The following is a 17,534-nucleotide window of genomic DNA, read 5'->3' as shown; positions in this document are numbered from 1 at the left end:
TTGATTATGCATGATTTGTAATTTTTCATCCCTAAATAAATGATTGTGAAGTAAAATGAAATTAATTTTGTTCACAACCAATAAAGCTTAACATGGTCTTACATTTTTTTTTTTTGAGAACAGGTCTTACATTTTTTACAGCACATATTTCATAAAATTATACAATCATTTTATATTCGGTACTCATTAGTAAAATTCAAATGAAAAATATAGTCTATCAACAATGCTTGGAAGCTAAAAAAAGTTTTTAACAAGTCATCAAAAATTCTTTCTGAATATAATCTACATTAAATTTAAATCTACAGCATATGTACATTCTCATTTTCTGGCTTCCTAACTTTTTCATATTTTATAACTTTTTATTAACAAGTGCTCTAAATACATTGATTAACAAAGTTAAATAATCGTACATTTCTTCAACACCCTGAAACATTTCCATGAAATGGTCCATTTAATTTTCTGCCAAACATGAACAATTTCTGCATTATAATCTTCACATTCACCTCAAACAACCACAATCAAATTTTGATTTACATATTCAATTGGTAATCCCAGTTTGAAACATTTTCAATAACATAGCACTAAACAAAATAATTAACATCGGGAAACATAAGGAAATATACAACTTTTGTGATCAATACGAGTATATAAACAATCACAACCTAATCGAAAAGGCCAAGAAGAACCAGCATGTGGAGCCAATTTCTTTCTTTTTCCCTTTCCTTTCCCAGAAAATTTCATTGCTCAAATGACCACACAGATTCTCCTAGTCCAACCTAATCAAACAAGCATAGTGATTTTAGTTTTCCTCGGCACCAAATTTAAAGTTTCCTTGATGACCTGAGGTTATAATCGTGCTTGATAAGACTCGCTCTCAGCAGCATGGCCCTAACATCCCGATCAAATTCATTGCCAGTCTGTAAAACCCGCTGGAAAGTGGCATTCCGCTGATCTGCATGTCGTGCATAGAGAATTTTGTTATGGGAGTCAATACGTGCCTGCAAGAACACAAGTGATTGATATAAGCATTAGCATGCATGTGTTTGATTATTCATGAATCATTAGCATACATGTGTTTGATTATTCATGAGACCCAAAACTCTGCCTAGACCTATGAAGAACATTTCAACATATGTGCCGTACCCATGTCAAACACGTATGAAACACAGGCACAGTGAGAATACATGGGGACACGTGTCTGACACACCACTTGGCATGTCCATTTTAAAAATAACAAATTCACTAGATACATCAGGAACATGGCAGGGATGCAGCGTACATGCTTTGGGACACCGCAGGATCTTATTTTAATTTTCTAAAGCTAATTTCGGAGATCATATTATAATATTTGAAAACATAAGGATTGAAATTAAGAAAAATATAGAACTCATATCAAACCATTGATAACGCAACACAAGGCTAACCACAGTTATGAAGTTGAGACTTGCTTCCTACAATTCCTAGAACTAGGGGTGTAAGTGGTTAGGTTCGGTTCAATCAGGGTTGCTGGAAAATTTAGGCACCGAACCAAGCCCTTCAGTTTTGTTGGTTAAGGAACCAAAACCAACCAAATGCTATCAATATATCTATATTTTTAAAAAAAAAAAAAAAATCCTCCATTCCCCACCATGCTTGTGTCATGTTTTTGAAATCATTGTGTCCCATATCCGTGTCGGTGTTTGTGTCCATATCCGTGCTTCAGAGGCCAGGATTCTACTCCTGAGGATTAGATTAGCTGTTTCACCAAGTATATAACATTGTTGACAACCAATAAATCTTGTATCCTTCCCCATTAATGGTGAACCATTTTGATTTACCAAGCTGTGTATATCTCTAAACCAAAGAAAGTGGAGTCATCGGTCAAAAAAAAACCTGTATTTGGTTGTCAGTAATTAGAGCTTCAAGCTCCTTCTCAAGCCCTGCAACACTTGTTTTGAAAGCATTAGCCATCATCCCAAGATCAACAGACACAAACGGGTGAGTATACTGGATGAGGGCTTTGTGACGGATTTCATCATACAGCATCTCAACATGGTCATGCAAATGGATATCAAGCAGAAGGTTTGCTTTGAGATTTCCAAGGTAATCCAGACACGAGGCATAATGGCTGTAAAATGGGGAGAAAAAGTTTATGTTGAAATATGAAGTACCGAAAATAACAGGTAACTAGTTTCCCTATCTACAGCAAGCAGAAGATAAAGCATAAAGTAAATTTACTTACAGTGATTTACAAGTTTAAATGTTGAATGATCATTAGGTCATGAAGAAACAACTGAAAACTAATGGTGGGTAATCATGAAAGAAAGGCAATGAAGCACTGATACTTCTAAAAAGAAGTCGTATCCATAACATACCAGTGTTGGATACCGATACTCCTTGAATATCCGATCCATGCATTGTAAAAGAAGGGAAAAGAACTACTAATTCAGAAATAAAATCCTGTGCTTTCAACTAAATAAGAATTTAAGCTCTAAGCAGCTCAGATTCACATTAAAATTTGTGTTTTATGCTGAACCAGAGACCATTGTTAGTTTGATGTCAAATCAGATAGATAGAGGTGTGATAGACATCATTAAAATTCTCCTGGTATGTAATACATTGGATAGTAGTAAGTGAACATCATATAAAGGGTTAAATTAACAACCATTCCACAAAATATTCTGTGGTGATTTGTATTGGACAGTAGGTCAAACCCTTTTTGTATGACATCTCTATGGATGTGAGAAGGGAGTAATATGACAACTGGAGCTTCCCTCAGACTGTGTTTGGACATACATTTTAACTAAAAATTCTGATGAAGATGATGCCTTTTAACTAAAAAGAAGGCATACTGCTCATCCCAAGTACATACAGGCAGACATTCTGATGCATAAATAACTAATCCCTCACCAGTTATCATCTCCATTGGGATCAATAAGAAATTCCACTCAGGAACCCTTCTGTGAGAGTGGCACAGCACACACACTACTAGTGTTTTCAACCAAATTCAATTTAGCAAACTACATCTTTCTAATGTATATCAGCATGCCACCAAGGCAAAGACATGAACAAGTGCAAAAGAAAAAGGAAGAGATCACATGTACAGCCATATGAAGTTACCTTGAATAGAAATCGTGAATAAGCTCCCTCACTTCAGGTACTAACTCTAAAAAATTCCGGAAGCTGAGATTGTCTATAACTTTGCTCTGCCAAATAAAAGCATCTAATTAGGAAATGATCTCACAATTCTTTTTTTCAATCAAAAAATCCATTTAGAAGTTTCCAAAAAGAAGTAATATAGTTACCTTCAGCTCTGCCCGGTCGAAACTTGCAAGTGCACAAAGCCCACCGTATGTTGCAATGTCTTGGGGTGCAATCACTTCTGTGTAGTTGTTCCCTAATTCATGACCCGTTTCCAAGAACTGCATATATACCAAGGACGTCATACATAAAGAAAACAAATCCAAAATCAAAAGAAATGAAAAGGCGATAGGCAGGGAGAAGAAGGGTGTGGCAGTTTCATAATGTTTATGGATATGACCTAGAGTCTGAATTATTACTATCAGCACTGAAGATTAAAATGACATGATAAGCTCTCATCAACTCAGAACACAGAAGGTAAATAGTGGGTCAAGTTCAAGCTGAGCTCAAACATTATAGTAAACCATGCAGTTTTCAAAAAATCCAATATTTGATTCAGTTCAGCAACTTGTGTGGCTGTCGCCGCTGATATCTCCTCCTTGTTTGTCCAATAACAGTGCCATTTCAATTTTTCTTCTACGAATGGCTTATTCAACTAGGACTCTCTAACCCATTTCTCCTTTCTTCAGTCCTCCATGAGGTTGGATCATAAGGATCATCAGGAAAGCACCACAAGGACATTCAAAAGTAGCTACAATTTAAATCTGTTATTAATCATATCATTAAGTCAAATTTAAAAACGTTGTCCACATTCATGCACACATGGAATTGTCAGGGAATTAACTTTCTGACATGACCCAGTTCGACATCCTGCTCCATGAACGTCCTCAAAAAACATAAGAATAACAAAAAGTTCACATTTGTGACCATTCTAATATGTATTTATGACACCTAATTATGTGCTTTAACATTTTTGTGATCTGACCATATACTTCACTTCTATTTCCACTAGTCCTGAAGATGTAAACCACAAACTTCATCTTAACAGAAATAAAGTTTTCGGACAATACATAGTATTTTTTCCATTTCTGTTCAAGTAAAACCTTCAACCAAAACACAGCAACTGACACACTGGAAAAACCACAGGCAGGATAGATGACAAACCTTTCGAGCGGCTAGTTTGTACTTTTTAGCTTCCAATAAGGCCAATCCTGCAGCAGCACGTAGTTTTGCGACTGTAATAGGTTCCAAGGCTTCGGAATTTTGCTCTGCTTTTCCAACATAGCTTGAAACATGTATGAACTGACCCATCTCGATGCTGACCAAAATAGCGTTTAAACACATATGAATTATGTGCTTTGATGTTGTACAATAATCACGAGTACGAACGTAATTCTTGAATGCATCTCCAAGTGCACCGTGAGCATAGTAAAAATCTCCAAAATCATTGTATCCCATTCTAATGCTTTCTTTTATCAAATTTGTCTGTAACAAAAAAGAATTAAGGTAAGATGAAAAATGAGAAATTGCATATTAGATATTAAAAAAAAGGTACACCATGAAGACAAGTCATGAATTGCCACCCCATCCAAAAATAGACTAAAAAAAATTAATAGTCTTTATTTCCACAAAAAAATGTTACCAAGAACCAAAATTTAAGATAGTATTGACATTCAGAAATTTATAGTAGAGAAGTTCTAGCAACACAGCCATTACAAATAAATTTGAACATGATGCAGTTTAGATTTAATAGCAAAGTGTGACCTATTTGTTGTTCAAATTCCAACATTTATTGGGGATTAGACGTGCACTTTGGATCAAATTGATCAAGTAGTGCACAGCCATGCCAAAGTTTTGGGCAAGTTGGGCGATAACAGGGTCTATGTTTGGCCAAGCTGAGCTGAAAACAAACTCATTGGTGGGAGAACAAACAGAACTTGAGCAAGGCTAACAATGTGCCAATCACCAAACTGAGTTTGAAGGGTGAGTGTTCACCTTTGACTCTGCTCATTTTCACAGCTATTGACTAATTGCCATATCTCTTGGGAATGCCCAAGGCAAGCTTTCCTTCAACAATTCCCGATTGCCATATCTCTTGGGAACACCCAAGCCATCCCAAGTATCACAAAAAACAACTCCCGCAACTCCCTCACTACACCAAGAGTCAAAAGGTGAGTAAAAGATCCACCAGCTTGCTTGCATAAACAACACTAATCATCCATGAAGTGTTGTCTCTTAAACAAGTTATCAACAGTGAGAATCTTCTCATGAATTGCATTCCACACAAAGAAGGCCACATTAGGGGGTGTCCTATTGCTAAATCCCTTTCCAACGAAACACAACCACTCTCTTGTCTATCAAAAATAATCCCCATGGAAAAATATCACCTCGAACTGCTCCTTCTTAGACAAATCCCACCACAAACAAAATGGTACCTCTCTTCATGCCCTCACCACATATAAGAGCCATCTCATATTTTTTTCATTTAAAAATTTGCCCAACTTTCAACATAATTTAACTTTGGAGAGTAATAGAGACGCCTTTGTATAGACCCAACATCTATGAATCCATACATTTTGACCCACTTAACTATAAAATCATACAAATGGCCCCATTTTTTAGGGACGAAAGAGATGCATTTTTATAGCCGAGGGTTCAATAAGGAGTAAGTTAATATATGCTAATAGTTGAAGGAATATTAGTGTATTTAACCTTTTTCATTTTTTTTTTTGGTTGCCATTTTGTGTAGTTGGTTTTCTAAGAAAGTCATGTCTCCTCCCCCTTAGTGATCTTGTAGATTTTGTTGATTTTTGGGACTTGTAATAATCTATGTTTTCTTTTGCACATGTTTAGCTTCTTTATTTTGATGATTTTAAAGAAATTTGCTTTACTTATCAAAAAACAATTTCTTAACATCTACAAATACAAAACGAGCATTTCTAATCCTTGACTAAGACTGACATCAAACTTAAATTTGGGTTGAAACAAATACTCAAAACACCCTCCACTCATTACCCAAATTTATATCAAATTGAGCTTTACTAAGATTTTTACCCAAATCAAAGGAGACTCAAATGTTACTTAAGGCTATTTTGTGGGTCTCAAATTTACCACTTCCTGATTAGTAAAGTTTTTCTTATATACATATGCTTAAATTTAGTTTGCCCATTGGAGTCATTCATATCAAATAAAATTTTTACTCTCAAATATTTGCATAATTCAGACATTTTGAGAAGTAGTTAAATAAGGCAGAATCAATACAAACAACACTTAATTAAAGACAAATTGAAAAAAACAAACACAAAAATTAAAACATACCCGATAAGCATTGAGTTCAGTCTCGAGCTTCTCTTTCTTCTGCTCAGCCCTCCGCTCAACCGCCTCAATCCAAGCCGAATCATTTCCATAACTCTGCCCCAACCTCCCATCGATCTTCTGAACAACTTCTCGAAACAATTGTGTGTTCTCGCCTTTCTTAACTTCGTCGTAAGCCATTCGTAGAGCTTCCAACTGCATCGAAACGTTGTCGCATCTGTTTTCGATGAAGAGGAGCCGCGAAATCTTTGTTCGGCCGCTGTAGAGAGCGGCGTAGGCCTCGATGTCGAGTTGCTCGCCGTTGATGATTGGTCTGTGACGCCGGGAATCGTCACCGCCGTTGGAATATATCTCGTCGATCATCTGTGCCGAAGCTTCATTCTCGCCTTCCATGGTGGTGCACTCGAACGACGTCGTCGAGTTAGGGTTTTTGAGGCCTTGTGTTCTTCTTCCTCACAAGTGAAGTGACCCAATTCTGATAATTTTTTTTGCAATCAAAGAGAGAGGGGGGCGAGAGGGGGTTTACACGTGCGACAGTTTTAATGGGTTTGCACGTGCGATTAATAGGCTTAAGCATTACACACATTTATGGTTTAATTTTTTGAAATTATTTTTTGAAAAAATAAAAATTATTTTAATAAAAATAAATATAAAATTATATTTTTAAAATGTATATCCACCCTCTAGAAAGATAAAACGATTTAAAAATGAAAAGCGATTTTTATTTTTTAATTTTTTTTATCAATTATTTTTAATTTTTTTAAAGAAAAAATGACAAATTTCAAAAATTAAACCAAACAAAAATGTGACAATTTTTTTGATTTTCAAAAAATTAATATAAATTACAATTTACTATTTTAACTATTACTAAATATCAACATTTAAGCCTAATTTGAGAAGACTAAATAAGTGTACTTTTTGACTTTTTATGAAATATGGGTTGAATTTGGGTTGGGTTTGAAGTGATGTGTTAGAGAGGTGATGTGACTTAAATAAGATGATGTAATTTAAATAGGATAGTGACTTTTTGACTTTTTATCTTTTTTCAATCATGTCAAACTTGGCCTTAAACTCATTGACTATAATTTTTTTTTTTTTTTTTTTCAGAATGAAATATACAGTTAACTTTTAAATATTACATTTGAACCCCTTTAATTATAAAAATTGTACAAGTACTTCCTTTCCGGATTAGTCAAAATAAAATATATATTTTTTTTATAATTAAGGGTTCCAAATGTAGAGTTTTAAAATTGAGAGTAATTAACCCAAAAATAAAACTAATTTCAAAATTAAATTTGAAAATTTTGAAAAAATAAAAATAAAAATATTTTTTCACTTGTCACCATCGCCCTCTTCCTCCGCTTGAAAACAAAGGGCTTGTTTGGTTATTTTTGAGAGAGTTGTTTTTGAAAAAAAAATTAAGAAGAGAGTTTAAAAAAAAATTTAGTTTGTTTGGTTGTATATTTTGAAAGAGTTATTTTTTTGAGAGTCTGGGATGATTTGATATTTTGGAAGAATTTGAGTAGATGTGTGTGAAAGAAAAAGTGAAGGAGAGAGGAGAGAGAAAAAGTGATTGATTGATGTGTAAGAGAGAGAAAGTAATTTTAAAATTTTTTGAGAAAAACTCAAATCAAACAATTTTTTTAAATTTTTTTTCTACAACGTATCTCCCAAATACAAATCAAACATACCCAAAGTGTTCATCCGCCATTCTCTTCCTTTGCCTCACCCCGTAGCAAACTATGTGATCACTCCTCTTCCCACAATTCACCAATTATTTTTGTTTTAAATTTTAATTATTTAAAAACACGTGTACTAACATTTTTTATTTTGTAAAATAACAAAATCATTTTTTTCCCTATATACACAAATAGAAAAATAATGCAAGCCCTGTTAGTTTTAGGGGGGGTTTATTGCTCGATCCACCCACACCAATTTCAATTTTCATTGCCATATGAAATTTAAAAAAATTCTAACGGGTCAATTTTGAATCCTATGAAAAAAATGACGGCAGTACATGCACTAATTAGTGTGTGCATTAGTTTATCAATTAGTGTTATGATATTATTATTGACCACATTTATTATATAAGTTATAAATATCTAAAACCATACAAATGATATCACATCATCTGTTAGTACACTAATCTGTACATTAATTGGTACATATAGCATTATTCTAATAATAAAGGGCAAATTACACTAACAGTCCCTATAGTTTGGGACTCGTGTCATTTTGATCCCGACTTTTCAATTATGACACATTTAATCTTGAGTTTTGAATTTTGTTCCAAATAAGAACAATTGAAGATACCATTATTTAATTTCAAGGGCAAAATCGCCATTTTAATAAAATATAAACTAATTTGACAAAAATAAATGTCAAAAAAATATTTTTAATTTTTTTAAAATTATTTTTATCCACCAATGATAAAATTATGTAAAATTGATAAAAATTACATGATTAATTTTTATAAATTAATTTTACATGATCATTATCAAAACACATAATAAAAATTAATTTAGTAAAAAAATAAAAATTAATGTCTAAAAGATTTATCAATTTTACATAATTTTATTTTTAGTGGTTAGAAATAATTTTTAAAAATTAAAAAATATTTTTTTGATATTTATTTTTGTCAAATTAGTTTATATTTTATCAAAATTGACGATTTTACCCTTAAAAAATCTAATAATATCTTCAATTATCCTTATTTGGAACAAGATTCAAAATTCAGAATCAAATGTATTAGAATTGAAAAGTCAGAGATCAAAGTAACACAAGTCTCAAACTATAGGGACTATTAGTATAATTCACCCAATAATAAAATAAATGTTCTTGCTTCTTGCTTCTTGCTTCTTGAAAACACATGAAGTTTGTCTGATAAACTGAATCTTTTTATTTAAATTCAATGAAAATAACTCACTTTTTAAAAATAGCAAGAACATATTGTATTTGCATAAAAATCATATGAAAATGAGGAGTGTTTTAAAATCATTGATTTTGTTTTAGAAAATAATAAAACAAAACTGAAGAAAACCAAAACGAAACCCAACAAAACAATCAGATGGGGTCATTTTCAAAACCCATGACAGCAAAGATGATCTTTCTTTCTATTTTGCTTCTTTCATAAAAATATGATTACAAAAACTTCAACTGGCATACCACATTTTTGCAACACATTGCAAAAAATCCCACAAAACACTTTCTTGACAAGATGATCTAAAGTTTTCAGAGCAAAAACACTTTCTTAACAAAAAGAAAAAACCTATATTCCATTGCTTTGTAAAATTGAATGCAATTGAAAGAATTATCAACAGAAAAATCTCAAACAATTCTGAACCAAAACAGACCAACACCAACGCTAAGAAGCGGGTTTGGACACTGCTTGTTTTTGATCATCGGCCGGGGAAGTCCAGTATGTTTTCACCGCAATTAAAATCTTCTCCCTCGCATGTGGACTGGTTTCACTGTCAACCATTCTGCTCTCCCATTGAAGCCCGTCTGCGAGCATTTTCACATTCGTTATAACATCAACATCATCTCGGATTATTACACTGCCTTGGGGACGTAATATTCGATCCATTTCTAGCAGAATATCTTCCATGTTACATCTGCATTAACACAAATTATATTAATAAATCAGTAGAGTATTTTTTTATTAAAAAAAATAAGATTATGATAAAATGATACTGTTAAAGATGTTAACCTGTCTTGATAGAGGCTAAACACTGAATCGGCATGAATGAAATCATAAGTTCTTGGGTAAGTAGACATGGCCTCACACCTTCAAAACAAACAAGTTTTAGAAACTATGTAACAAAAATACACAATTCATAAATTATGCATTCCGTGTCACTTTGATATTCCAAGCTTTAATTTTGACAATTTCCTCCATAAAGTGTCCAATTTGAGTCAAATATGCCAAAAATGGACAGTCTAAATTGTTAACGAAATAATAATAAAATACTCTCACTGTCTCTAAAATAAGCGTCATGTATCTCTTTGGTCTACAATGTTTTCGATTATGTCAATTTCATCCCAAAACATCCCTAAACGTGGAGCCTTGTAACATAATTGAAATTGTAGAGAGTGAGGTGATACATAACTTACGTTTTAGGAATCATAGGTGAATTTTATAGTTATTCGGTTAATGATTTAAAACACCAAAAAAATTTAGGAATTGAAAGTTTCTTGAGAAATGGGTGGGGAAAGCATACCAGTTTTGATAAGTTCCAATTAATCCGCGCTCGAAGACGACTCCAAGGGTATCCAACTTCGCCTCAACCGGCACAACGTTCATAACCCACACCGGATCATCAACAAGAGCAGCTGCAAATCCTCCCAAGTAAGCATTCATATCAAGCAAATTCCTATACCGCCCTTGCTCTGCTAGTTGATAGTCCAAAGCCTTGTAATGTGACATTCTCTTCTTCCACATTTCCGTATCTTTTTGAAAGACCTCCGCTGTGATTCCTTCTAGACTTTTGCTGATAATCCTTGGCGGAATTGCAGTCAATCTGTCAGGCCAGTTTGATAGCTTCCCGCCAGCAATTTCTTTAATGTCAGATGCTTCGGGCAGTGGGGTCAAACAAGTATCCATTTTTGTGTACCTGAAAATAAAGAGATTAATTCTATTTACTATTGAATCATGAGATATATAACCATTATGAAAAGTAAAATAAAAACATGTACGCACAGATGTGCCACGAAGATTGACTGAGTCAATAAGAAGAAAGAAAATATTGTGTGGGATCAATGAGAGGGTATTGTGGATTGGATTGAAAATTGTAAGATTTTACTTTTTATATATATATGAAGGTTAAAATACCAACAACGATGAGTCACGAGTCGTATTCAAAATACTCTGAATAATCAATGGCCCAATGATACTACTTGTTGCAATCCTATAATTCTAGTTGTGATTATGCTATACTATTGACTTTACAAAGATTTGGATCGTTTGGGCAATCATAAGATGATACGATCCTACAATATGGATTGCAATTTTGATAAACATACACGACACAAGATGAAGCATGGGAAAAGGAAGAGGAATATATAAAAAACAGAACTCCACAATTACCAAATTAAACAAAGTTTTGCGTGTTTAGGAAAAAATAAAATAAATAAAAAGATAAACTGATTTCTAAATGGTGAATAACCTTTACCAATCAACAGGTTTTGGAATCACTAACAAGTGTTTCAATAACATGACTTTACAGAAGTACTTTGAAAGCATCTTCAAGTAAGATCTATCTCTTATGTTCAGTAGCCTTTACTATCCAATTGGTTTTGGTATCACTTAAAAAAAGTGTTTAAACAGTAAGAGAAATTCACCTTTTCATTTGTTAATATTTCGAGTTCATTCAAGAAATAACATTCTAATTTAAATAATTCAAAAAATATATATTTTTAAAAAATGCAAACGTAAAATGCATAAATGTTATATGGCATTACCATGCCTCGTCTGGATTCTGTGCTTGACAGAAGGGCGGTTTTTTGAAGATCTTCCGGTTGAGTTTACAATGAATGTGATTCGTGGGCTTTTGCCAAATTGCAAGGTCGCCTTCCTGTACAAATTTCTTCCAACAAAGTGATTTCGCTACGCTCTCAATCTTATCTTGTTCAGCTTTCAGATCATTACGAGTTCTATTCCAGCCTTTATAGTGATGCACCCAGTTTATTGGCGGGCCTGACAAAATCCAATACCCGCCAGGGCGTAAGACACGATCAACTTCAATCAAATATGTACCATCTGCTCAATCAAAAAACAAAACAAAGTGGAAATTCAATTCAAAAAATCCAGTTTAGTCTTATTGAGGAAATGAAAATAAAATATAAGGAATTGTAGTAAATACGATGATAAATACTTGTTGAGTTGAGTTGAATTACCATGTTGGCCCCAGGGGATGAGGCAACGCGAACAATGAGCCATGTCGAAAGCTCTGGAAGGGTAAGGTAAGCGAATGGAGGCGAGCACTCCAATCAAGGCCGGAACTCCACGTTCAAGCGCAAATTGCACTTGGGCAACATGTGTATCTCTTGGTGCAAACGACATTGCTAAGATGTTCCGATTCAGAAGGTACGCTCCCAAACTCGCAACCTGCAAAATTTGAGGAGGAAAAACAACACTTTAAACAATAGTCATGATTCTTTTAATTCAAAAAGATGTTGATTTTTCTAAATTTGTGAAGTACCAGTGTCACACTCAATATGTCCTCCCCTTACAATTTGGGGTAGGTAACTGAATTTACCAAGGCTATGCTTGGTTTATGGAGTTAGGAAGAGATTTGGAAATAAAAATGAAAAACGTGTATGAAATTTTTATTTTTTATTTTTGCATAGGTGTGTGAAATGTAGTTATTTCACTTACATTTTCTCTTTTTTCTTTTTAAATTCTTATCTAAATTCATGAACCCAACATAATGTAAAGATAAATATGCTTAAGACTCTCATTTTATTGTTAAAACGCTCTTATATTAGTTTGTAAACACAATTTTATCTTAAAAAGATTAGTACCAAGAAATAGAAAAAATGTATTTAATAAATATAAAATTCAATCGTGTCTTAAATGTTCTTGAACATGAGAATTAGATAAATCTAACACTTAAATACATATAAATTATAATAGATACATTTGAGTTATGTAACTTAAAACGGCATCAAGATATATTCATTCAAATTACCCTACTTTTTGTGTCCACTCACTCAAAAGCATTTATTAGGAGGAATCTGAGCGATTCAGAGCTTTTAACCCTCCAACTAATTGAGTAAATGTCAAACATGCCATGCTTGATGAAAAAGGAAACACCCAAAAAAAGACACCAAGTTGTTGTGCAAAATATGATTTTGCTACAATAGTATTGTCTTCTACCAAGATGTGAAGCATACTGTTTGGTGTACCAATAAATTAAAACATTATTTATTTTGTTATATTAAAAGAGTTCAGCTTCTCTCCCATCCATGTGTGGATTGGAGAATCCAATATGAGCTCTTAGATTGTGTCATGTTAACATTTTCTAAAAAATAAAGGTAGCATTTGGTTTATTTTTCAAAATTCAATTCTGTTTTTAAATTATGATTTGGATGAAACATGTTAACTAAACATACTTTTAAAATATAACTCAAAATTACTTTCAAAACTCCTCTTTTCTCTTCTTTTTTTTTTATTATTATTATTCAATCAATCAATCAATCAAAAAAAATAAAAAAATTACAAATAATTCCAAAACTATTTTTAAAACTCATAACAAACAAATTTTCTCTTTTCAAATCATGATTCAAAAACTCAAAACTTAAAATTATACACGTATTATAATTTATGTTTGTCTAACAATTCTCAAAACATGAAAAGAAATTAAATATACATTAAAATATGGTTTCAAGTTGCAGGAAAAGAGAGTTATGGAGGACAAAAATATAGAAGTAAATGCCCTAAGAGAAGGGTGATTTGTAACCAACTCATATAAATTCACAGATATTTATTGACACTAAAAAGTCAAGACCAGAAGATTGATGGTATAAAAAAACAGTACGTTAATTCTAGAAAATCTAGTTAGTAAGATATCTTAATCATGGTGTTAAATAATTGAGTTGTCTGTTTCTTTAAAAACCAATAAAAAGATAAAAATACCCATTTGTATGTATTTAGTATCAATAAAAAAAAGAAGGACAAATTACAAATGAGGCCAATTTTTCAAAAATAATTACGTACACATAGAAAAGTTTGACTTTAATAATTAAAGTTTATAAACTTTATCATTAATTTGAATTTTTTTTTTCAACATTCAACTAATTAATAATTTCCCTTAAAAAAAATGATTCTCAAAAAAGGCAGTGCTGACATCCTTAGAGATGGAGTAAAACAAGGGGACTTTCGACACAAATGGATAAATACTCATATTTGTCTTTATTCTGCAAAAATAAAATAAAATAAATAATATTTTGTCTCTCATTGTATAAGTTGTTTTGTAATTTGTATAACAAAAACAAAAAATGAATTTTTTTTTTTAATTTTTTTTATTAAAAAAGGGAGTGTGGATGACAACATCCTATAATATATGCATGTAGTAGCATGCCCTATATATAATTATATATATATATATTAAAAAAAATTAACATCCTAATTGTTAATTTAAGGCATTAATTGAGAAATTATGATGAATAACCGATAAAGATCAAGATAAGGTGCACCAAGAGAAACCAAAATATTCACCCAAAATTAGGACGGGCAAAAAACACTAAAGCGTATTCCTTTGAACAATGTTACATAGAGAAAAACTGTTCAAAAAAATATATGCTACTTACTCGAAAAAAAAATAAAAAATAAAAAATTTAAAATGTATGAATCATATTTATTTTATATGTGACCCAAAATCAAGACACTTTAAAGTTAACTCTATACCATAAATTCAAATTATGGACAATTTTTTTGGTATATTGTATTTGTGTTTTTCATTTTTATCCCTACTTCCAATTCAATACAAACTTTTAAGAGTAGAAAATTTGAATGATGTTGGAAGGAAAACCAAAGAATCTATATATATATATATATATATTTCATATTCTTGTAGTGAAATGAAAGGAACATGTGGACTTTCATTTAACGCAATCTTCACTTTTATTACCAAACACAAAGCCTAATTTCCATAACCCAATTATTTCAATTCCATAACCAACATAAAGCAATAAATTATATTATCGAATTTTTATAATCGGTGTCTGGGTATTTCCATAATTTTTTTTCTTGGATATTTTTTTGTTGATTTTACTTTGTATGGTGCTAGCTGATTTTAATGAAAATTTTATCATTTTCAAAAAAAAAAAAAAAAAAAAAGAAAGAAAGAGAAAGAAAATTTTCTAAGCATCCAGTGGCCAGCTGGCTTCTCTCTCCAAGACATCGTTTGGCTTACGAAGAAAATTCACAGTATAAAAAGAAAATAAAAAAACAAGAGGTCTAATATGACCAAAATATAGCATATATAATTGGGTTGAAATATTCATATTTCACGTCAAACAAGCTAATATTTTAAATAATGCCGTCTCTAAATGCTTTTTCTCGGCATCCAAACAGTAGATGAAGTCAAAAACAACACAACAGAAGAAGACTTTTTTTTAACGAATAGAGAAGAAGGCTGACATGACCTCGTTACAATATTACGCACTAAACCGGTCAGTCTATCATAATTTCAAATAGCACTAAAAAAAAAAATCACAAAACCAATCACAATTTCTCATTTGAGATGTGAGATCACAAAATGTTTATGATTAATTTTTATATTCATAAACTTTTTCAAATCAACATCATCAGTTAACATACCTATCAATATCAATATTAAAATTTAAAATTTCAATACATATGAATCGATATTTAAAACATATATAATACAGACTGATTATGTGATCAATTTCTTGTAAAAGTTTTCAAATCAACATCATCAGCTAACATATCGATCAATGCCAATATAGAAACTTTAAAATTTCAACACCTGTTATTTTAAATTTTCATTCAAATCTATATGAAAAAAAATTAGATATACATACCCCACAACCGGTATCAATGGCGGTACGAATAGAACCATCTCGGAGATTGATCAACTTCCCAATTTCATCAATATACGCATCAGCACCACGAGGGAACATGGTCCCTCCACCCGGAAACGTGAACCGGTCACCCTCGAACCGGACCCAATTCTGACCCGCCTTCTCCACCGTCAGATGCTTGTGCGGCACATTCGCGTACCACACCGAATCCCGGCTCTCCGGCCACCGGAATGGCGAGCGGTACCCAAACGGAGCCGGAACTCTGCACTTCAAAATCTCGTTCCGTTCGGGACAGTGTCTCTCTCTGTAAATCAATCGATCTCGATCGAATTTCAACGATCTCTCGACATCTTCGCAGGGTGTGTATTCGGTGAATTTGGGGTCGCAGGGAGGGCAGTGTTTTGCACGCGCCTCCGTGGGGTGGAAGAGGTGATCGGCGGAGTGGTGGGAGGCGAAATCGAGGGGTTTGGGGATTTGGGTTTTGGTGGTGGAGGTGGTGGGTGATTGGTTGTTGCAGGTGGGGACGAGGGAGGTGGTGGTGGTGGTGGTGAAGAGGCGGGTGGCGCCGCCGTGTTGCCAAGTTCCGATGAAGTAGAAGAGAGAACAGAGGAGGGTGGTCCCGACTAGGTAGTAGAGCCGGAGTTTCTTGGCCCTGAAGGTATTCGAAAAAGTCCCCATTGAAGAGAGAGAGAGAGAGAGAGAGAGAGAGAGAGAGAGAGGTGGGTGTTTTAGTTGATGTGTTGGGTTGGTGGTTATATGCTCTGTTCTGTCTGAGAAATCTCTGTTTGGAGAGAGAGAGAGAGAGGATGTGAATGTGAGGGTGACGAGTGAACTTTATATGGTGTTGGGGGTTTGTTTATGTGGGGGGATAAGGATTCTAATCCCATTATTGTATTTTTCTAATGATCTGTTTTTTTGTTTTTTGTTTTTGTTTTCTTGTTTTTAAGTAAAATGTATAAAATTCAATTGTTTGAATTAAAAATTAAATTAAAATAAAATAATATTAAATTATTAGATTATCAGCTTATTACCCAAAAAAAAAAAAATCGCAACAAACAATTAAATAATGATATCGGATATATAAAGATACATAAAATATCAAATTATAGGATTATGAATTTTTTTAAAACAACTAAGGTCATGTTTGGCATTTTTCAAAAAATTCAAAAAGTCAAAAAGTCACTATCCTATTTAAGTCACATCACCTTTCTAACACATCACTTCAAACCCAACCCAAATCCAACTCATATTTCATAAAAAGTCAAAAAATACACTTGTTTAGTCTTTCCAAACTTAGCCTAAGTAATAAAATGTTTTATATAAGTTGATTTGGTTGTATTAATGGTGAATCAATGCCGATCAATATACATATACGATTTTCATTCTAATCGGTATTAAGATGTATTTATATCATAAATATTGATTAATATTTAAAAGTAAGATAAATTATAATTACTTGCTTTAAAGTTTTAAAAATATATTGAGCCTCATAAATTTTACATATTTATAATCAGTTTTTTTTGTTAAAAACAGCTTATAAACTGCTTTTTTGT

At 32.6% G+C, this 17,534-nt stretch overlaps 2 protein-coding genes across 2 annotated transcripts; both read right to left on the bottom strand.

Moving 5' to 3' along the window:
- Nucleotides 1-498: 498 nt before the first annotated feature.
- On the bottom strand, nt 499-6,991 carry LOC114318939 (COP9 signalosome complex subunit 1). Its single transcript, XM_028265917.2, has 6 exons — nt 6,439-6,991; nt 4,285-4,605; nt 3,285-3,401; nt 3,100-3,185; nt 1,873-2,107; nt 499-998 (listed from the first exon to the last, which is right to left on the bottom strand). The coding sequence occupies exons 1-6, from the start codon at nt 6,826-6,828 to the stop codon at nt 822-824; spliced, it is 1,326 nt and encodes a 441-aa protein (XP_028121718.2). The 5' UTR covers nt 6,829-6,991; the 3' UTR covers nt 499-821.
- A 2,533-nt stretch (nt 6,992-9,524) lies between these two features.
- Nucleotides 9,525-16,835, bottom strand: LOC114256553 (putative methyltransferase PMT15). Its single transcript, XM_028196217.2, has 6 exons — nt 15,982-16,835; nt 12,331-12,541; nt 11,896-12,193; nt 10,656-11,048; nt 10,145-10,222; nt 9,525-10,049 (listed from the first exon to the last, which is right to left on the bottom strand). Exons 1-6 carry the CDS (start codon nt 16,657-16,659, stop codon nt 9,800-9,802), a joined length of 1,908 nt encoding a protein of 635 aa, XP_028052018.2. The 5' UTR covers nt 16,660-16,835; the 3' UTR covers nt 9,525-9,799.
- Nucleotides 16,836-17,534: the final 699 nt, after the last annotated feature.

The sequence above is a fragment of the Camellia sinensis genome, chromosome 2, assembly GCF_055761805.1.
Source record: "Camellia sinensis isolate YWXY chromosome 2, ASM5576180v1, whole genome shotgun sequence".
Classification (NCBI taxonomy): domain Eukaryota; kingdom Viridiplantae; phylum Streptophyta; class Magnoliopsida; order Ericales; family Theaceae; genus Camellia; species Camellia sinensis.
This window is presented reverse-complemented; position numbering and strand designations above follow the sequence as displayed.